This window comes from Doryrhamphus excisus, chromosome 22 (genome assembly GCF_030265055.1).
Source record: "Doryrhamphus excisus isolate RoL2022-K1 chromosome 22, RoL_Dexc_1.0, whole genome shotgun sequence".
In the NCBI taxonomy this organism is placed as follows: domain Eukaryota; kingdom Metazoa; phylum Chordata; class Actinopteri; order Syngnathiformes; family Syngnathidae; genus Doryrhamphus; species Doryrhamphus excisus.
In genome coordinates, this window is record NC_080487.1 from 6,792,541 (window position 1) to 6,814,617 (window position 22,077).

The 22,077-nt window shown below is 39.2% G+C and overlaps 2 protein-coding genes across 2 annotated transcripts; both read right to left on the minus strand.

The window, feature by feature from the left end:
- Window positions 1–3,113: 3,113 nt before the first annotated feature.
- tmem70 (transmembrane protein 70) lies at window positions 3,114–6,210 on the minus strand. The gene is made up of 3 exons (XM_058061953.1): window positions 5,950–6,210; window positions 5,456–5,552; window positions 3,114–3,622 (listed from the first exon to the last, which is right to left on the minus strand). The coding sequence occupies exons 1-3, from the start codon at window positions 6,106–6,108 to the stop codon at window positions 3,186–3,188; spliced, it is 693 nt and encodes a 230-aa protein (XP_057917936.1). The 5' UTR covers window positions 6,109–6,210; the 3' UTR covers window positions 3,114–3,185.
- Window positions 6,211–10,851: 4,641 nt separating this feature from the next.
- On the minus strand, window positions 10,852–19,648 carry LOC131109957 (cytochrome P450 7A1). The gene is made up of 8 exons (XM_058062543.1): window positions 19,437–19,648; window positions 17,393–17,633; window positions 17,113–17,322; window positions 16,841–17,035; window positions 16,563–16,762; window positions 11,848–11,963; window positions 11,588–11,766; window positions 10,852–11,518 (listed from the first exon to the last, which is right to left on the minus strand). Exons 1-8 carry the CDS (start codon window positions 19,517–19,519, stop codon window positions 11,204–11,206), a joined length of 1,539 nt encoding a protein of 512 aa, XP_057918526.1. The 5' UTR covers window positions 19,520–19,648; the 3' UTR covers window positions 10,852–11,203.
- Between the last annotated feature and the right edge of the window lie 2,429 nt (window positions 19,649–22,077).

Below are 22,077 nucleotides of genomic sequence, written 5' to 3' on the forward strand. Positions count from 1 at the left end.
AAAAATAAAAATAAAAATAAAAATTAAAATAAAAATAAAAATTAAAATTAAAATAAAAATTAAAATTAAAATTAAAATTAAAATTAAAATTAAAATTAAAATTAAAATTAAAATTAAAATTAAAATTAAAATTAAAATTAAAATTAAAATTAAAATTAAAATTAAAATTAAAATTAAAATAATGCAATAATAATACCGTATTTTCCGGACTATAAGTCGCACTTTTTTTCATAGGTTGGCTGTTCCTGCGACTTATACTCCAGAGCGACTTATAAATGAAAAAAGTGTTTATGTTCCATAAAAACTGGACACCTTTTCTGTTCATGTTTATTTTTTGTGTAGCTGAATAACCATTGTGTTAGCATATCTTACACCTATTCAGCCTGTTCTCTATTCTTTTATTGTTAGAACTTGCCTTCCAAGAGGACGTAATGTCTGTTTTGGTCAAGTAGTTTGGAAAATAAATTACCCGCAAAAAATGACACTTATACTCCAGTGCGACTTATGTATGTTTTTTTTATACCTAATTATGCATTTTTGGACTTGTGCGACTTATACTTCGGAGCGACTTGTAGTCCAGATAAGTCCAGCCTATAAGTCACACTTTTTTTCATAGGTTGGCTGTTCCTGCGACTTATACTCCAGTGTGACTTATGTATGTTTTTTTTCTACCTAATTATGCATTTTTGGCCTTGTGCAACTTATACTCTGAAGCGAATTATAGTCCAGAAAATACAGTACTTTTTTCCCCTTTTGTGTGCATTATAGTGCAAGAAAACAATTTAATATGAGCTAGCTAACCATGGACATCATGGGAAATACCTATTTAGACCTCGCACAAAAAAAACTCAGAAAATCAGAAAATTAACAATGTTCAATTTCCATAACAGACTTGTATATTAACCCAGCTCCAGCCATATTGTTATTGTAGCAGCTAACATGAAAATCAAAATAAGGCAAAAATAAAAAATAAAGCAACTATTCCATGTTATCATCAACGTACGTGTTAATGCATGATCACAGCATGGATATCAAACCATGCATCGTTGTTAGAGGTTTTCTTTAGAGGTCTTCATAGTATCAATAGTTGTATCCCAATGACAGCATTGTTAGCTAGCTCATATTAACTCGTTTTTTGTGTGTTATAATGCAAAGAAAAGGGAAGAAATGTGTTCATGTTTCACATAAGGATTGGAATGATGGGCAAAATACGGGGCTCAAATGTTGAGTTGCTCTGTATAGCTAGATGAGTTAGTTTAATTTATTATTATTATTATTATTATTATTATAACATGGACACAAACCAGCTGTCCTCAGTGCAAGATAGATTTGTTGGAAAAACGTCCCTCGTCTTAAAATATGTTGACTTGAATTCAGTACGAATATAAAGTCTATTGTAATAATTGTGTATATGTTTTGGTCATAGTGATATATATTTATGATCTTTGAAGGCTTACATCACCAACAAGCATCTCCAGACATTCATTTCTATGGCGTTCACAGATAACTAAAGGTTGAGTTCAAGCTTGGTGGAAATGATAAAAGTCAACAGGCTTAGGTTGATTTTGTCTTATGTTTAACCGTTTTATGATTTGATCTTATTGATCGATTTAGGTTGAGGTCATTGATTGATATTCCAAATGTTAGGCGTTTGTACAACAAGAAAACTGCATTTGACTTTCATAGCAGACAAAGTTTCTTGTCAGAAAAACTTTGGGACTTCCTGTTTATGTCGACGACTCACAAAGAGAACCAATCATAGTACTTCCTGCAGCCATTTATTGCCGAAAGTAAACAAAAAGTAACAAGTAGCGACAGTAAAACCCACTTGAAGTACAGTATTGCCACAAGAGGAAAGTACTGTACGTAGTATATGCAATATGGACAGTTAGGTGGCGCTAACGTTGTCCCGTAGATGGCAGTCAATAATAACATAGCAACAATTCCAACTAACCACAACTAACATTTTTTTAAAGCTTTATTAGTACAGAATTTGTGTTTATTCAGCTGCCATTTTTTTTATTCATTTGCGTGATCACAGTTCTGAATATTTTCAAATCACGTATATTGTGTAAAAAAAATGGTTGTCATCGGAACTGGGAAAAACTTAATTTAGTTATTATTATTATTATTCATGCCCTCAAAAAAACGTAATTACCATTTTAGATGTAAACTATGCATTTTAGTTACCAATGCTAAAATGCTAAAGCTAATTACCTAATTATTTTCTTGAGAAACTTGGGACTGTCCAGTCTCTACTTCTGGATCGGATTGGGGAGCCAACACTGTGCCCGTGTTTTAAAAAGATACATCTGCGTTTATTTTCAAATTGTATAAAGTTGGGTTCGGCAGCTATCCAGAAGTCCACCTGAGAAATTGGGAGTGTGACTAACCACATCGGAATGGGCGTGGCTGGAGGCGGGCTGTGGGTGGAATAAATGAATAGTTTTCTCAGGAAGCATCCAAAGAAATCCAAAGAAATCCAGCTGAATAGGTGCAGATTCTGGAAGATCTGCAACTCTTTGTGTGCTGGTTATGGCTAATAGATTAGCATTATAGGTCGATGGAATAAAGTTTAGACACCACCTGTGTTGAAGTTAAAGTCATACTGTCATAAAAATTCAAAATGTAATAATTGTATTGTTCATATTGGAAGTTGTATTTTATGATGAATTGTCATGTTGTGCATTGATCATTAATCAAGTGTAAGAAAATGTGTATTTTTAAACACTATAAAATGGGATGTGTACAATAAAAATCATTTCATAATTCATTTTCTACCGCTTTTCCTCACGAGGGTCGCATGGGTGCTGGAGCCTATCCCAGCTGTCTTCAGGCTAGAGAGGCGGGGTACACCCTAGACCGGTGGCCAGCCAATCACAGGGCACATATAGACAAACAACCATTCACACTCACATTCATACCTATGGACAATTTGGAGTGGCCAATTAACCTAGCATGTTTTTGGAATGTGGGAGGAAACCGGAGTACCCGGAGAAAACCCACGCATGCACGGGGAGAACATGCAAACTCCACACAGAGATGGCCGAGGGTGGAATTGAACCCTTATCTACCAAGTAGATAAAAAAACAAAACACGTGATCAGTGGTTCCTCCACAATCACTTTTATTTACTTATTTATTTACAATAAAAGCCGTGTTTGAAAAGTAGCTGCTATCCATCCATCACTTCCTGTCAGTGTCCTCCATGCTGAAGGTAAAGGGCTTATCATAGCCCATAAGGTGGTTGTAGTCCTGAGGGAGGGGGAACAGGTCAGGGTTCACCAGCAGCCCCGTGTCATTGGCGTAGAAGGTAGTGAACATCTTGCTGACACTTGGTATCCTGACGTGCTTCTGATGGAAAACCGTCCTGTGCTCGGTGAGGAAGACGCTGTAGGTGATGGCGGTGTAAGCGTCTCTATCCGCGTTGTGGTACAGACGGATCACGTAGCCTTTGGTAATCAGGTGAAGGAGCACCGGGGTGAGGAAAGTGAAAAAGCCGATAACGCCGCAGAAAGCCACCTGAACGGCGAGGCTCTGGACCCCGAGTCCGGTCTTGAAGAGGATCTGCGGCATGAGAAAGAGACTGGCTCCGCTGGTGCTATAAGAGAATATTTTAACCCCTGAGACCCCACACAGGAAGACAAAGTCAATGTCATGAGGAAGTCCAACATACTGCAAACGCATCATCAAAGATCAGTAAGGTTCCAATGAAAAGGTTTCAAGTGTTGTCCCAATTCTCCTTAAACTGGGGGGTTAGTGCTAAGGGTGGACAAGCCCTGAGAACCATTCATTCATTCATTTTCTACCGCTTATCCTCACGAGGGTCGCAAGGGGTGCTGGAGCCTATCCCAGCTGTCTTCGGGCGAGAGGCGGGGTACACCCTGGACTGGTGGCCAGCCAATCACAGGGCACATATAGACAAACAACCATTCACACTCACATTCATACCTATGGACAATTTGGTGTCGAAATTTGAGATTTTTGAGATTTTTTGAGATTTGCGAATTTGAGATTTTTTGTTTAAAAAAAACTGTAAAAAAAAAAAAAGAAAATCAATTTAAAAAAATCAAATTATTTGTCATTATTCATTGATGTATTTTCCACAACCTAATTTTATTATTATCATTCTGATTATTACTACTACTAGTAGGCTAGTATTAGCCTGCTTATTAGCCTGCTTTTGCCCTATTATACGAAATTTGTCAGAGATTTAAAAAAAAAAAAAAAATCAATAAACAATGAAAAAAATCAATAAAAAATATCAAATTATTTAGGGGGGCTTAAGAAGGGCTTAAGGGGGAATGAAGCCCCCCTAAAATAGGCCTAATGACTCTCTCTTGGCCTACTTTCAATCGCGGCAGCAGCAGCCTCTCGTAACAATATTTTGACTTCATTGATATATTAATGTATTTTCCACAACTTAATTTTATTTTTATTATTATTATTATTATTATTATTATTATTATTATTATTATTATTATTATTATTATTATGATTATTACTACTAGTAGTATGCTAGTATTAGCCTGCTTATTAGCCTGCTTTTGCCCTATTATATGAAATTAGATTTTTTTGTAAAAAAAAAAAAAAAAAAAAAAATCAAATTATTTAGGGGGGCTTAAGAACATTTTAGGGGGACTGAAGCCCCCAGACAGACAGTGAGCACTGTGGTTCTCTCCACCTCCGTGGAAGCCCAGTGTGTCTGACGTCAATGCAGCAACAGTTTGGCGGATATTTCATGTTCATGTTCACAAAAAACAGTCCTGTCTGAAATGCTTTTGACAGGTAATATTTGAATATTCTCGAATAACTTCTACCTGAGCTTGCAGAGAAACAGAGCTTGGGGGAAGGAAGCCAGAGAGTGTATCTCGCCTATAGCCACGCCCATAAGGAAGCCCGCTCCTCTGTGACATCACAAAGGAACAGTTTTGCAACGCCCTCTGAAACCGAGCGTTTTGAGCCATCCCAAATTTCTTTCAGGGTTCACTTCCAAATGCGCAAACCTCATTATTTTATTAGATATATTAGATATTATTAGATATATATATAACATGTATAACATATATAAAATATGCATAATGACGCCACTGGGAATTACATTTCTCATCACCAAAATCCAACCAGAAATGGGCTCATCGGAACAAGTGCGAGGTAAAGTCATACCCTCCAGAATGTATCCTGCCTCACGCCCGAAGACAGCTGGGATAGGCTCCAGCACCCCCGCGACCCTCGTGAGGATAAGCGGTAGAAAATGAATGAATGAATGAGTTCTGAAGACGATTGAAGCATGACCACACCAAGCATTTGAGGAAAAGTCGTTTTTAACCAAATATTATCCACACCTTTTTAAGTCGCAGGGTTCAACAGCGACTTATACACCATTAATTACGGTATATCAACACAACAAGGTTTTTTTTAAGGTGGACTTTTGCAGGGGTGACGAAGCAACTCACCACGGACTGCACTCCCCAGACTGCCGGTGTAAATCAGACTCCCGTCATCAGATCGAGATGTGGTTGAGAGGCAAGAGGTGGGAGTGTGAGACTGCATCTGCGTTAATAAAAACACGATTAACACGATTATTCTGGTTCATTATAGCAGCGGTCATTCGGAAAGAGGAAAAAACTCCTCATGTAAATGTGGCTATTGATGTGGATGATTTAGATTAGGGTTGGGTGTTCGTTGTAATTTTTATATGGTGGTATAAATTCTTCCAATGGTAAGAAAATGACTTTTACCGATATAAATGAAAATAAAAAATGAAAAAAAACTGGCAGAATCTACCAACACTAAACTGCATCCGGTTTTGTTTTTGGAGTTGGATCTTCTGTGTTTTGATGTTGATGTCAGCCAACTGTACTTGCCTTTTTGTTGCATACAATCACTAAAGTTGAGTCTTTAAATAGTCTTTTAGTAGTTCAATAATATTGTTGTGTACAATAAGTACCTTTAGTTTGGGATGAAGCGGCGTCCTTCTCACGGCGTGGAGCTGATTTCCAGACATTATCGGAGTGCATCCATTTGCCGGTAAAACAATGCGTGTTTGACTGACAGCTTTAGAAATAAAACATAGGCGGGCTCTACGCAGGCTATTCACAGAAAACATGTTTTATTTAAATGACTTTCCAAAACGTATTGACATCCAAAGCAATGGAAGCTGCGGAAATGCAACGGCAACTCAACTGGGACAATCCGGAAGTCTTTTTCTTCTTCTTTTCTTTATTAGCGGTTGGCAAACAGCTTTTGGTGCGCATTACCGCCCCCTTTTGAGGGAGTGTGGAATTGTATGCCTCCACAGTGCTGCATCATGGTTTCTAATTTGTCCCTTTCCTGTCTTTTACATGGATTATTAAAAATCTATCAATGTTATGCTGCTTTTCTTTACCCATACTTCAACTGCTACTACCTCCACATCCTTTATTGTAATTATATTTTTATAATAAATAATAAATAAAAGATAAATAAATAAGAAATATATTTTATAATTTTATATATATTACTAAATAATATATTATAATAAAATAATATATTATAATAAGATAATATATTAAATATATTATTAAATAATATATTATAATAAAATAATATATTGAATAAATTATTAAATATTTTATAAATATATTAAATATAAATATTAAATTAAATATATTTACTATATAAATATATTTACAATATACCATTGTCCCTATTCCTCCGTATATTATATAAGCTGCTATAATCAACTCTATAGTAGGTTTCAGCCATGTCTCCTGCACACAAATCACCTGCGGCTTCTCTTCAAACCCATTCAAAACTAAAAATCCTTCATATTAAAGAACCTTCCCGCTTCCCTACATCTCATAATGAAAAGACATCCATGTACATGTAAGTATATATGTAAGAATGCATGCAAGTTCTATCATTCAAATTCATTCATTTATGCTAATTGAGGGGAAAAATAAAGTTCTCCTCCCATTCCATGTGGAAGTGGTATTTTTTTGGTTTCTTAAGTTGAGAAGAAATAAATATAAACACCAACTGGTTAGCTCGCTATCTTGCCAGCAAGCGGCCGCCTTGAGTCCCTGCAGCATAAGACTAGTGCAATGTGATGTAAACAAAGAATAATGGGAAGGCGACTGAGTAAAGGTGTGTGTCCCATCACATGTGGCGTAAAAGTAATGCTGTATTTCAGAAAAAAGAACATCATACCAACAGTAAAATATGGTGGTGGTAGTGTGATGGTCTTGGACTGTTTTGCTGCTTCAGGAACCTGGAAGACTTGATGTAATATTCTAATAATTCTTCTGTCTACCAAAAATTCCTGAAGCAGAATGTTCGTTGGTGACCTCAAGCTGAAAGCAAGTTAGGTTGTGGAGCAGGACATCCTTGATCCATGATCCAAAACACACCAATCTGTGAAGAATGGTCAGGAGCATGCGTCCATATTTGAACTTCAGATCAATCTGTGCTTTTACAGTTCATGCAGTTCTTTCTCAACATGTTTGTTGTTTCACACGGTTTAGACAAATATTCCAGTGGGGTGAAAGGTCATCGACTGCTACGGTAGTGCCGACCACATGCCTCGCAGGAAACACCCCCTGCCGAGGAGGCCAAGGTTCCATTCGATTAAGCACCAACTATGTTATTGACTATTATGTAACACAACCAAAACCAACACAATCAATCCCATCAAGCCTGAAAATTTAAGTCAGGTATAAAAAAAATTGCTAATTCATTTGTTTATGATTTATGAATGATGTCTGTGATTGGGGCGGCACGGTGGTCTAGTGGTTAGTGCACAGACCTCACAGCTAGGAGACCAGGGTTCAATTCCACCCTTGCATGTTCTCCCTGTGCATGCGTTTTCTCCGGGTACTCCGGTTTCCTCCCACATTCCAAAAACATGCTAGGTTAATTGGCCACTCCAAATTGTCCATAGGTATGAATGTGAGTGTGAATGGTTGTTTGTCTATATGTGCCCTGTGATTGGCTGGCCACCAGTCCAGGGTGTACCACGCCTCTTGCCCGAAGACAGCTGGGATAGGCTCCAGCACCCCCGCGACCCTCGTGAGGAAAAACGGTAGAAAATGAATGAATTAATAAATGAGTTCTCCTCTTATTTTGTGTGGAAGTGGTAACTTTTTGGCTTCTTAATTTGGAGCCTATCCCAGCTGTCTTCGGGCGAGAGGCGGGGTACACCCTGGACTGGTGGCCAGCCAATCACAGGGCACATATAGACAAACAACCATTCACACTCACATTCATACCTATGGACAATTTGGAGTGGCCAATTAACCTAGCATGTTTTTGGAATGTGGGAGGAAACCGGAGTACCCGGAGAAAACCCACGCATGCACGGGGAGAACATGCAAACTCCACACAGAGATGGCCGAGGATGGAATCGAACCCAGGTCCTCCTAGCTGTGAGGTCTGTGCGCTAACCACTCGACCTCCGTGCCGCCCTATTTCTTTATATACTTTCTATATTCTTATTTTATGTTTTTATATTTCTTATCCCAAATATCCAGTGTTTCCTCAGTGGGGGCTCTCTGCACTGGGGGCTGTCCTCGGTTGGGGGCTGCGGTGTCTCCTCTCGTGGGGCTTACCGACTGGGGTGGCTGGGAGCTCTTCCTACCTAGCTCTTCCTGAACTGGTTCCTCTGTACTCAGGTAAACAAACTTCTTGTGTGTGTGTGTGTGTGTGTCTGTGCGAGTGTGTGTGTATATGTGTCTTGTTGTTGTCTTTCTTTTTTTAAACATGTAAAGCACTTTGTGTTACATTCTATGTATGAAAAGTGCTCTACAAATAAAGTTTGATTGATTGATTGATTGATTTGGAATGTCCTAAAGGAGAAAGAAACCTGAAAAATAAAGGAATCGATCTCACTGATATCGCTGCCTCTGATTCCCTAAAAAAAGGCATCTATCCATGTTGTCCCCCCTTTGGGAACACATGCCTGAATGATGACGTAGTCATGTAGTATGAAGTAGTATTTCATCCATTGAAGTGATATTTATCCCAAAGACACACAACTGTGTGTGTGTTTAAATACTTTCAAACAGGAAGTGTTTCTTTCCTCCTTCCTGCAACTGTCGGGACTGCAGAGGTTACTGCAGGACTAGTGGGGGTTATTAAAGTTAACACATCTTACGTTACGCAATGATTTAGTCTCAGTTTTGGGTTGAATTTGGCATGGATTCATGTGCTTCATGGTCCTGTCCCACGTCTGGAACTTGGTCTGTAAAATAATCAACCATGCTGATTATTTGTCCAGGTCCTTTTAGAGGCTATCCACACAGAACTGGTGTTGTGGGTCTCCTGAAATGGTCTTCAAGGGTGGGAAAATCTGATAACGCCAACTCGTCGTTTCCATATAGATGGCTGAATCGCTGTGTTACAGAAGTGATGATGTCACAGACATGTGACCAACATTTTTTATATACGTATCCTCGCATAGGGGCTCGCTGTGGCGGCGAATAACGCCAACATACCCAGTGAATATTAATTCGGCGCCACAGCGAGCCGCTCCGTGCAATCACATAATCTTTGGCAGGAACTGGCGCCGACCCAGTGGACTCCAGTCATATAAAAAAATGAACTTTTGATACAATTATGTTTTTACAATAATAATTCATTTTACAGCGAGTGGTTAGCGTGCAGACCAGGGTTCAATTCCACCCTCGGCCATCTCTGTGTGGAGTTTGCATGTTCTCCCCGTGCATGCGTGGGTTTTCTCCGGGTACTCCGGTTTCCTCCCACATTCCAAAAACATGCTAGGTTAATTGGCCACTCCAAATTGTCCATAGGTATGAATGTGAGTGTGAATGGTTGTTTGTCTATATGTGCCCTGTGATTGGCTGGCCACCAGTCCAGGGTGTACCCCGCCTCTCGCCCAAAGACAGCTGGGATAGGCTCCAGCACCTCCGCGACCCTCGTGAGGAAAAAGCGTTAGAAAATGAATGAATGAATGAATTTATTTTACAATTTATTTGACATGTATTTACAGCACAATCTACAATTAAAACAACAAAATGGAAAAATCAGCAGTAGTTTGCTGGAATAAAGTCAAAATATTCAGAGAAAAAAGTATGAAATGTCAGAATTTCACAAGAATAATGTAATACTATGAGGAAATATAACATCAATTTATTAGCATAAAGTTAAAATATTAAATATAAAATACTTTTTTTTACATTTGTAACATTATGGGAAACAAAACAACAAACCAAAAACACACAAAACAAAAACTAAAGTTAAAGAAAAGCTAGAAAAAGCTAAGAATAAAGTTAAAATATGATTTAAATTAAGACATGGTAAGAATATTTACAAGAACAAAGTTGGAAAAGATGGCAAATTCCAAAAACAACAGCAAAAATGGAGAAAAAAAAGTACCTGTAATGAGAATAAAGTCAAAATATTAAGGGAAACATTTTTAACAATAAAAAGTTGTAATTTTAGGAGAATAAACTAGTAATATTATAAAGAAAAATGATGTGATTTTAGTAGCGGGATTTTTTAAAAATGATGCAACGTCTTTGCATATCTAAATATCAAAACAAAAATATTAAAGTGGCCCTTGCATACTTTATATTTTCACTATGTGACACTTGCTGATAAATTATGGCGAAACGACTTAAAGTATGCCTTTTCTATATGGAAATATGACAACATACCACATATTACAAAAACAACAGCAAAAATGGAAAAAAAGTAGCTGTAATGAGAATAAAGTCAAAATATTAAGTGAACTTTTTTTAACAATAAAAAGTTGTAATTTTAGGAAAATAAACTAGTAATATGGAAATATGACAACATAACCAAAGACACACAAAATGAAAAAGGGCAGCCTTTCAGGGGTGTTGCTCAGTTTAATGACAAACAATGAAAATCCAGACATTGCCATCACTTTCCGACAACCCCCCCCAACAATAAACACCACGTCCTGGGAAAAGAGAACCTTTGGTCACCCAAATTTACAATATACATTAAAAGAATACATTTAAATCTATTTACACATGCACACAACTTTAAGGTCTTCCCTTCCTTGAGTCCTTCACTCTGGACTGAGGTGTCCACCACCAGTCCTGGGTCTGGTTTGACCGACTCCAGTATCTTGGCGAAGTGTCTTTTCAAGACCATTGGATCATCAGAGTTTCGTTTTCTTTGCAATTTGTCTCCACGGGGGCCAACGTGAACATACACAAAATTTCTAGCTCTTATCCTCAAGAGAAACACGAGAGGTTGGATTTCAACTTGTACCGAAAATCAACATCGTAAGTCGGCTGAAGGATTCCTAAGCCAGCGCGTGACTGGTCAAGGGGCGGGACTTTGATGGCGGGGTCGAGAAGTTCCATTTCGAAGTAAGCCAGCACCAAGGTCAAGAACTGTTTTATTTCATACATGGCAAAAAATCTGCCGGGACATTTGGTGACGCCGGAGCCAAAAGGCATGCAGAAGTAACGCAGTCGGCGGCCGTTACGATGGAAGGTGATTTTCTCCTGACCGTTTTCATCGAGAAAACGGTCATACTTATATTCCTGCAGGTTGAAAAGGAAATAACTCATTATGAATCTGCCTATATTTTTATAATGAATAGGTTTTCTTACATAAGGGTCTTCATAAATCTCCGGATCGTAGTGCAGCATTGGTGGGTACAGGGCTATGACATCATCTTTCCTTATATGGTAAGCCTCCTGATTGTCCAGGTGAAGTAAAAAGTCTTCTTTGGCGACACGAACGTTCAGGGAAGCACTGGAGAGACGCATAGCCTCCTTGATGATGCTGTCTGTTTGGACAAAATGGAGTCAAACGTGATCATTCATTCATGACGTACGGAACAGAAAGCTTAACGAGTATTGTGACTGACCCAAAACTGGCATACGGTCCAGCTGGTCCCTGGTCAGGTTGAGCTTCGGCTCACCGGGGTTGATGGTCAGCACTTTTTGCACCTCCTCACGAGCTGCTTTCATAGCATCTGGACTTCTGAAAACATACACAGGGACACATAGTCATGTGACTATCACATGTGCAAATTGGCATTTTGACAACAAATAAGTCGGAAACTCAGTTCTGTATTTACATCCTCATTTTCACACACTTGCAACAAAATGAAATCTATGTGGACTCAGTATTGGGCCTGCCACATCGTCAAGATACGCATCATACCATCATCTTCATACCAGCTGACAGGTCCGCATAGTGAGGAACCCGCTGGTAATATAACCAGTGTATACCCAATATATAACCAATATAACCAATATATAACGTATATAACCAATATAACCAATATATAAACTATATAACCAATATAACCAATATATCACCAATATATCACCAATATATGACCTATATAACCAATATATACAACCAATATATAACCAATATAACCAATATATAACCAATATATAACCAATATATAACCCATATATAACCTATATAACCAATATATAACCAATATATAACCAATATAACCTGTTGGCAATATAACCAACATATAACCAATGTAACCTGTTGGCAATATAACCAATATAACCAATATATAACCAATAGAACCAATAAATAACCAACAGAACCAATAAATAACCAATATAACCAATATAACCAATATGACCTGTTGGCAATATAACCAATATATACCCAATAAATAACCAATATAACCAATATATAACCAATATAACCAATATATAACCAATATATAACCAACTTGGATGGAACAAAATTTTCTCAAACTTAATAGTGACAAAACAGATATTATCATCATCGGTCCCAAAAACACCACGGCGCCCACCCATAATTTCCATCTTCAATTTGACAGCGCCACCCTCACTCCATCCCCGCTCATCCGCAACCTTGGTATCCTCCTGGACCCCACCCTTTCATTTGAACCCCACATCAAACAGTTAACCCGGACTGCATTCTTTCATCTTAAGAACATAGCCCGACTCCGTCCATCACTTACATTCTCTGCCGCTGAATCCCTAATCCATGCATTCATCACCTCCAGAATCGACTACTGCAACAGCATTCTCTACGGTACACCATCCAAAACCCTCAACAAACTACAATATATTCAGAACTCCGCTGCCCGCCTCCTCACCTCCACCCGCTCCCGTGAACACATTACCCCTGTCCTCCAAAACCTCCACTGGCTTCCCGTCCCCCAACGCATTCACTTCAAAATTCTTCTCATCACCTACAAAGCCCTCCACGATCTGACCCCCCCATATCTCACAGACCTCCTCCATCCACATAATCCCCCGCGTCCCCTTCGCTCCTCAGACTCCAACCTCCTGGCACTCCCCTGTAAGACCAAGCTCCGAACCTGGGGAGACAGAGCCTTCTCCATCGCTGCCCCCACTCTCTGGAACTCTTTGCCCCATTCACTCCGTGCTTGCCCTGACCTTCCCACCTTCAAAAAACAACTCAAAACCCACCTCTTTAAATCTGTTTTTAATGTCTAACCTTCTATATCTGACTGCTGTGCCCCGCCCCCGCTTTTTTAACTGTGTACTAACCAATGAATGTTGTATTTTGGTGTGTCTTTTATTCTGTTTACTTGCTCTATTCAACTTCATTCTTTTGTAAAGTGTCTTTGAGTATCTTGAAAAGCGCTATACAAATAAAATGTATTATTATTATTATTATTATTAATATATAACCTATATAACCAATATATAACCTATATAACTAATATAACCAATATATAACCAATATAACCAATATAACCAATAAATAACCAATATAACCAATATATAACCAATAGAACCAATATAACTAATATATAACCAATATAACCAATATATAACCAATACATGACCAATATAACCAATAGAACCAATACAACCAATATATAACCAATAGAACCAATATAACTACTATATAACCAATATAACCAATACATGACCAATATAACCAATATATAACCAATAGAACCAATATATAACCAATACATGACCAAAATAACCAATATAACCAATATAACCAATATGACCAACATAACCAATATATATATCAATACATGACCAATATAACCAATATAACCAATAGAACTAATATATAACCAATATAACCAATATAACCAATATAACCAATATATAACCAATACATGACCAATAGAACCAATAGAACCAATATATAACCAATATAACCAATATATAACCAATACATGACCAATAGAACCAATATATAACCAATAGAACCAATATATAACCAATACATGACCAACATAACCAATATAACCAATATATAACCAATACATGACCAATATAACCAATATATAACTAATATATAACCAATATAACCAATATAACCAATATCACCAATATAACCAATATATAACCAATATAACCAATACAACCAATATAACCAATATACCCTGTTGGCAAGTGATCATCGCCCGTCTGTCTAGTATTTGTGCATTTGTTAGAATCCCTAGGAGGAGTTTGTTGAAATACCAACCCTGGTCTCTGCCCCCCAAAAGCCCAAAATGGCCCACCTTTCTGCATATAGGCGGCCATATTGTGCATCCCGTCACCACAGACGCCCCCACCAAATACCATGACCATCCGTGATTGGTGGTTAGTACAAATGCTATACCTTCATGGAACCGGAGGAACGTTAGCTAAAACATGGATCATGCATCCATAAAGCATCAGCTAATTATCCCAACTATCTTCTCTATACTTCAACCACATGAAAGGAGGGGGGGCAAAGGTCAATACTCATAATCAGTGACCTGAAATTGATAAAAGTCATAAGATGATGTAACGACTGTAAGAGACAAGATGACTACACATCACGTTAGTGCGGTCAGCGGAGTTCAATAACATAAAACTTTATTGTCATACATTTGCTAATTAATCTCGTTACAATACAACTTTTTTCTTCTTGGAAATGTTCTTTTCATAATTATGACTTTATTTTTTTAATATATTTCTTTTATTTTTTTAACTGCTTTTTCCACAATCAAATTTAAAAATAATAATTATAACTAAACTAAAATCTATCATATTTTATTTAATATTTCATGTTTATGCTAGTAACATTCTGCTCATAAGATTATTAGAGTTCACTGACGGAAATTTGCAATTGTTTTCCCATGCATGTTTTGACTTTATTTTAATAAAGTTTTTCACAATTTCTGCTGTTTTTTATTGTCCAATTTATTAATATCATATTTTGCCTTGATTTTTGTAACATAGCTTTTTTGGCAACCTCATTTTCCCCCAAAATTACTATTTTATTTATTGTTTAGTTTTTTTTCTTTAATAATTCAACTTGAAATGATATTGTTTTTCCTTCTCATATTAATATTCTCAAGTTATTCTTGTAAAATGATGTGAGTTCATGACTTTTATGGACAGAATATCTCGGCGCAGCCAGTCAGGGCGTTGAGGGGTTTCGGTTGGGTGGCTGCCGGATTGGGTCTCTGCTTTTTGCAGATGATGTGGTCCTGCTGGCCTCATCGACCCACGACCTTCAACTCTCACTGGATCGGAGTGTGAAGCGGCCGGGATGAGAATCAGCACCTCCAAGTCCAAGTCCATGGTTGGACTGCGAGTGCCATCTCCGGGTCGGGGACAGGATCCTGTCCCAAGTGGGGGAGTTTAAGTACCTTTGGGGTCATGAGTGATGGATGGATGGAACGCAAGATCAGTGATGCGGATTCTACATCGGTACGTTGATCTACGTTCCTACCCTCACCTAAGGTCATGAGTTTTGGGTAGGGACCGAAAGGACTTGATCACGGGTACAGGCAGTTGAAATGAGTTTTCTCCGCAGGGTGGCTGGGATCTCCCTTAGAGATAAGTCGGAGTAGAACCACTACTAGATGAGGTGGCTTGGGTCTGGTTAGGACGCCTTCTGGATGCCTCCCAGGGCACGTCCAACCGGTATAAGACCTCTGGGAAGACCTCGGACACTTTGGAGACTGGGAATGCCTCGGGATCCACCAGGAGGAGCTGGACAAAGTGGCCAGGGAGAGGGAAGTCTGGGTCTGCCCCTGTGACCCGATCTCGGATAAGCAGTAGAACATGGATGGATCTTCATTCATTTTCTAACCATTTTTCCTCACGAGGGTCGCGGGGGGTGCTGGAGCCTATCCCAGCTGTCTTCAGGCGAGAGGCGGGTTACACCCTGGACCGGTGGCCAGCCAATCAAAGTGCACATATAGACAAACAACCATTCACACTCACATTCATACCTATGGACAATTTGGAGTGGCCAATTAACCTAGCATGTTTTTGGAATGTGGGAGGAAACCGGAGTACCCGGAGAAAACCGGGGACATGAACCGGGAACATGCAAACTCCACACAGAGATGGCCGAGGTTGGAATTGAACCCTGGTCTCCTAGCTGTGAGGTCTGCGCGCTAACCACTCGACCGCCGTGCCGCCCACATGACAACTTATTTGTCATAAAATTTTGCCTTTATTCTTATTGAATTATACATTTAGAAAACAAATGGCCCCGACTGAACCGATAAGCTGAGGTGTCCTTCCTATTTAGGTCGGCTAAATGACTTATTGTCATTGACAGCGGATGTAGAAATGCGGGCCAAAATGGTGAATGAAATGCTCAAACCTTATCAAGTAGAAAAGACTCCAAAAGGTCGCAGGCAAAGTGTTAGCCTGCGACGCCCAGAGCAGCGCCACATGAGTCCTGGCCTTGCTGACATCATTGAAGGTAGATAAGGAGTCATTGAGGATCATCCTCATCGAGATCAGATCTGAAACGTTCTCCCTCTTTGCCAGGTTTTCAGCGTGCATGGTCTTTGCCAGGTTCTTTTTGAAAAGACAGAATTACATGTTAAAATGAAAAATAAAACCAAAACATTATTTTGAAGGTTGTGTCAAGGTGACCTCTCTGGCGCTGTAGGCGCTCTTAAACACGTGGATAGGAAGGCCAGCCACCAATGCTGGGAAGATCTTGTCAAACTCCTTGAAGTTCTCCAGTGCGTTGAGCACCAAGGCTTTCTGAGCCGCTTGACGGGCCTTGCACTTATCCTCGCCAAACTCTTTCCCAAACAAAGTCAGATATCCGGACTCAAACATCACCTGAAGGACACCATGTCAAAGGGAAGTGAGTCGCTTCTATGCAGTCTGAACAGTCATACCTGATCCTGATTGTTTACCTTGTAACAGAAGGCAAAAATACCATCCACTTCCCAGTGATCTTTGCTGGGGCTCAGCATGTTGGACCTCAACATGACATCCTGGAGGTGGCCCATCATGCTTTCAATCAGGGAGGGTAATGCTTCACCTTGGAGAGTCTTCAGAAACGTTTGGTGGAGATTTTCTGTTGTGTGCCCATGTCGAGGATCGAAGCTGTCATGGCCGAATGCCTACATTCATCATGAAGACGTCGGTTTTAGAAATGATATCAAAGGCACTTCCACATTGACAGGAACCAACCTTCACTGATGTTGCAAAGTGGAACTTCCTCCAGTCTAGATGTCGACCTTGTCTGATGACCGAGTGGTAGGAGAAGGGGTCACACAGGAAGTGAATGTACTGGCCCGCGATCTTGCAGGTGAAAATGTGGCCGTATTTCTTCTGACGGCTGCGAAGGAACTGCAGGGGGTTGGCCCCGAACTGCAGAGCACAACCGAGATAGGGTATGAATCCATTTTCAACCACCGGCTCCCCCGGTTGCCTGCGGACACGGAAGAAGCCCAAATGAGTCATTTCAGTTGAAGAGGAACCGCACTACACCCATAAACAATAACGCATATCAGCGGATATCTGCAACTGTGTGTCAGACGGATGGCAGATTGTGTCCCTGTTACGCGTCTTTCCCCTCCTGCCCTGAAACACGACACATTCGACATACGGCGTGGTGGTGTATGTACATGATTTGTTTTCACCCAAGCGTAAACCTACAATTAAAAATGGCTGCACTTTTAGGTCCTCAACCACTGGAATACAGATTACACGATAACTGAACCACATGGTAAACAATCATATTTCTCTTTTAGGTTATTTTTGTCTTACATGATTCGATTGCATGGAAAAAGTATAATGTAATAAAAAGGAATCGAGAAATAATTATTCCAAATACATTAACAAATATAAATAATAATACCCTTACTCTTCTTTTTAATGCCCGGTACAACTAAAGGTAACTTTATTTGGACAAAACTAACAAAAATACCCTAAAACTCTTACAAGCTATTTTTGTTATCATGATTATATCTGTCCAAACAAATGTATCTTTAGCTGTAGCAGGCATTAAAATAAATTGATAATAGTAATGGTAATGGTAATGGTAATGGTAATGGTAATGGTAATGGTAATTTTAATTTTAATTTTAATTTTAATTTTAATTTTAATTTTAATTTTAATTTTAATTTTAATTTTAATTTTAATTTTAATTTTAATTTTAATTTTAATTTTAATTTTAATTTTAATTTTAATTTTAATTTGTTTGAGGTCCTTACTCAATCCATTCCATAGTTTGATTCCACATACTGAAATGCTGAAATGGAACACTTGAACCTTAACCTAAACTCAACCTAAACCTAAACTGTGGGTGCTAATAATGGTAATGGTAATGGTAATGGTAATGGTAATGGTAATGGTAATGGTAATGGTAATGGTAATGGTAATGGTAATGGTTTAATTTCATTTGAACATGCATCAGATTACAATTGAGTGCATCCCATAATCAGTTCACAGTTCCACATGTCCAAAAGGAGTCGGAAGAAGCAAAGCTTATTAAATCTTACCCCTCCCTCTGGTACTTTTATAATCAGTAACTGTTACATTTGTTCACTTCCTGCTTTCCATAATACAGTTTAAGAGTTTTTTTTTTTGTTTTTTTTTTAATAATGTACCTCATACCGAAGTAGGAGGTGATATGAGCATCCAATGCCATAATGTGTACCATAGTAAGTGTCAATATAGTGATATATATAGCACATCATGACTGGTTCAAGACTCTTCATCCTTGTATTTAGCAAACATCAACTGCTTGTATTGTTTCTTGAATTGGCTCATCGTTGTGCATTGTTTGAGGTCCTTACTCAATCCATTCCATAGTTTGATTCCACATACTGAAATGCTATGGCTTTTTAACGTAGTCCTAGCATAGAAGTGTTTCAAATGTACTTCTTCCCTGAGATCATATTTCTCCTCTCTTGTAGAGAAGTATTGGATGACATTTTTAGCTAATTGGTTATTTTTAGCCTTATGCATTATTTTAGCTGTTTGATGATGAACTATATCAGCAAGTTGAAGTATTTGTGATTTTAGAAATAAGGAGTTAGTATGTTCTCTGTAGGCGGCATTATGAATTATCCTTACTGACCTTTTTTGCAGTACATTTAGCGAGTGAAGATTGCTTTTATAGTTATTAGCCCATATTTACACACAATAATATCAGCTTTAAGTCTTTTAAGACTTTGGAGATACCATAAACCGAAGAACCAAGACCGGTTTAATAATTTCATACTCCTACCTCCGTCGTATCCCGACAGCCAACCAAAGGACGCAGCAGAAGCCCACGAGCACTGCCCATATGAGAGCGATGCTGATGATCATGGCTGTGACGACAGCGACGCTCCAACACCACGATGTTTGACGCAAACTGACTCCAATGACACCCGTTAAGCCGCCTGATGTGTTAGAAGGCGTGTGCGCGTCTACGAGCAGTTTGTGTGAGAGTGAGGACGCTGGTGTGGGAGGTTTTTATAAGAAAGCAGAGCCTAAGGGTTGGCCCAAAGGTGGACTCAGAATGATATGATGACATCACTGCTTTGACCACTGACACATTATTTTTGGTGGTTGTTTTTCGTTCCCTTTAATGATGACTGCTCTGCAAGTATGCAGAGGGAATAAATAAATGCACAATTTAATCTGGAATTAAATGTGTTTTTTCTTCTGTTTTTTTAAGTATTTACTTAAAAAATATGATTATTGATCAATCCATTGACACCCATCATAAATAATGAAGGGTCCCGTTCAGGACAAGGGAAAAAGACAACCCCATGTGCGCAGTGAATGTGTGTGTTTGTGTGTGTGTGTGTGTGCACATGGGAGATGGCCTTGACCGGAGTCCATGGACAGTGTTACCTGACAGAAATGTTTCTGGCTTGGTAAATAGTTTCAAGGTCACTACGTTGCTTTTGTTTTCTGTACATCTGAGCGTCTACCTGTGTACCTGTGTTACACAATTCACTGTACTTGTTTACATACATTATACAAATACCTCAACATAAACTGATATGTACGAAAATTGAATTACGATGATTTCATTCATTCATTAATTCATTTTCTACCGCTTTTTCCTCACGAGGGTCGCGGTGGTGCTGGAGCCTATCCCAGCTGTCTTTGGGCAAGAGGTGGGGTACACCCTGGACTGGTGGCCAGCCAATCACAGGGCACATATAGACAAACAACCATTCACACTCACATTCATACCTATGGACAATTTGGAGTGGCCAATTAACCTAGCATGTTTTTGGAATGTGGGAGGAAACCGGAGTACCCGGAAAAAAACCACGCATGCATGGAAAGAACATGCAAACTCCACACAGAGATGGTGGAATCGAACTTAGGTCGCCTAGTTGTATGGCCTGCATGCTAACCACTCGACCGCCGTGCAACCTGAACATTGAAATATTCAAGAAAAAATTGGCTATTGGAAGTTGTATATTCTTTCATTTTCTACCGCTTATCCTCACAAGGGTCACGGGGGGGGGGGTGTGCTGGAGCCTATCCCAGGTGTCTTCGGGCGAGAGGCGGGGTACACCCCGGACTGGTGGCCAGCCAATCACAGAGCACATATAGACAAACAACCATTCACACTCACATTCATACCTATGGACAATTTGGAGTGGCTAATTAACCTAGCATGTTTTTGGAATGTGGGAGGAAACCGGAGTACCCGGAGAAAACCCACGCATGCACGGGGAGAACATGCAAACTCCACACAGAGATGGCCGAGGGTGGAATTGAACCCTGGTCTCCCAGCTGTGGTCTGCGCGCTAACCAGTAGACCGCTGTGCCGCCCTCTGATGATTTCATTCCCAAAAATTTAATCATCAAAAATTAATGTGCGGAAATTGGCTTCGAGTCCCACGCCCTTGGAACCATTGATCGGTGTATGACGCCATCTCCAGGGGATGAGCTAACCATCTCCTTGCACGGCACATCTTCCGCCCACCAGAGACATGCATCGTTGTGACCGACCGCCAATGTCGTCATCGACCTGCTCAAAGCCAAAATGAGTCATTTCAGTTGAAGAAGAACTGCACTACGCCCATAAACAATAACGCATATCAGCGGATATCTGCAACTGTGTGTCTAGCACTACTCTGTGCTGCCGGTATACACACGTAACACAACTCACGTGTCACGTGAAATGTCGTTCTTCCTGAAGGTAAAAATGTGACTCAACAAGACAAAAGTACATTTGTGGCCAGAGGCAGTTTCTGATATACATTATGTACACAGCACATAGACCAAGGATCCGAAAAGAAATTAATAAACAGCAAGCATGAGGTTGCGTTTCTTGGCATTGAGTGCTAGCTGTGACGATACACGATTCGCTTACAAGACGATAAGCCATATTCTGTACGATATTCTCATGTTTTCCTGTTCAATGGTGAAAAGACTTCAATAAATTTCTTGGATATTTTAACATTGATTCTACATTCTAGTTCGGTTTCAGCATCTCAGCATTCACGTTGATTTTTAACGCGAAATCTAACTAAAACAAGCACTTTTTCTTATGTAAAAAAAAGCTGATTTTGCACATTTCCTGATCAAATACAGGGCAGAAACCTGTGTCTTAGTGCGTAAGCTCTGCCTATCGTTTGAGTCCACCAAGTGAGGATGATGGTGCCTGACTGTTTTTTCTGATGAAAATTTTAAGACCAGTTGAAAAATTAAAAATTAATTTTTTTTCTCTGTTGGCTCTTAAAGAGATTCCGAGCAGAACCTTCGAGAGGACATATTATGCTCATTTTTCGACACTTTCGACTCCTGTAGAGCAGTTGCACACAATAACACACACAGAAAACGTTCTAGATCTTCCAGAATCTGCAAGAACCGGGATATAACTTTTGACTCCTGTAGAGCAGTTACACACAATAACC

Excerpts from the sequence above, each read along its gene's own strand:
- tmem70 (XM_058061953.1), bottom strand. The coding sequence starts at position 6,108 with ATGTTTTCTGTGAATAGCCTGCGTAGAGCCCGCCTATGTTTTATTTCT. Across the intron at positions 5,553-5,949 it reads CGCTTCATCCCAAACTAAAG|ATGCAGTCTCACACTCCCAC; the intron begins GTACTTATTGTA and ends TTATTAACGCAG. Across the intron at positions 3,623-5,455 it reads TCTGGGGAGTGCAGTCCGTG|GGGTTAAAATATTCTCTTAT; the intron begins GTGAGTTGCTTC and ends GTGGGGTCTCAG.
- LOC131109957 (XM_058062543.1), bottom strand. The coding sequence starts at position 19,519 with ATGATCATCAGCATCGCTCTCATATGGGCAGTGCTCGTGGGCTTCTGC. Across the intron at positions 17,634-19,436 it reads GCTGTCGGGATACGACGGAG|GCAACCGGGGGAGCCGGTGG; the intron begins GTAGGAGTATGA and ends CCGTGTCCGCAG. Across the intron at positions 17,323-17,392 it reads ACTTTGCAACATCAGTGAAG|GCATTCGGCCATGACAGCTT; the intron begins GTTGGTTCCTGT and ends TGATGAATGTAG.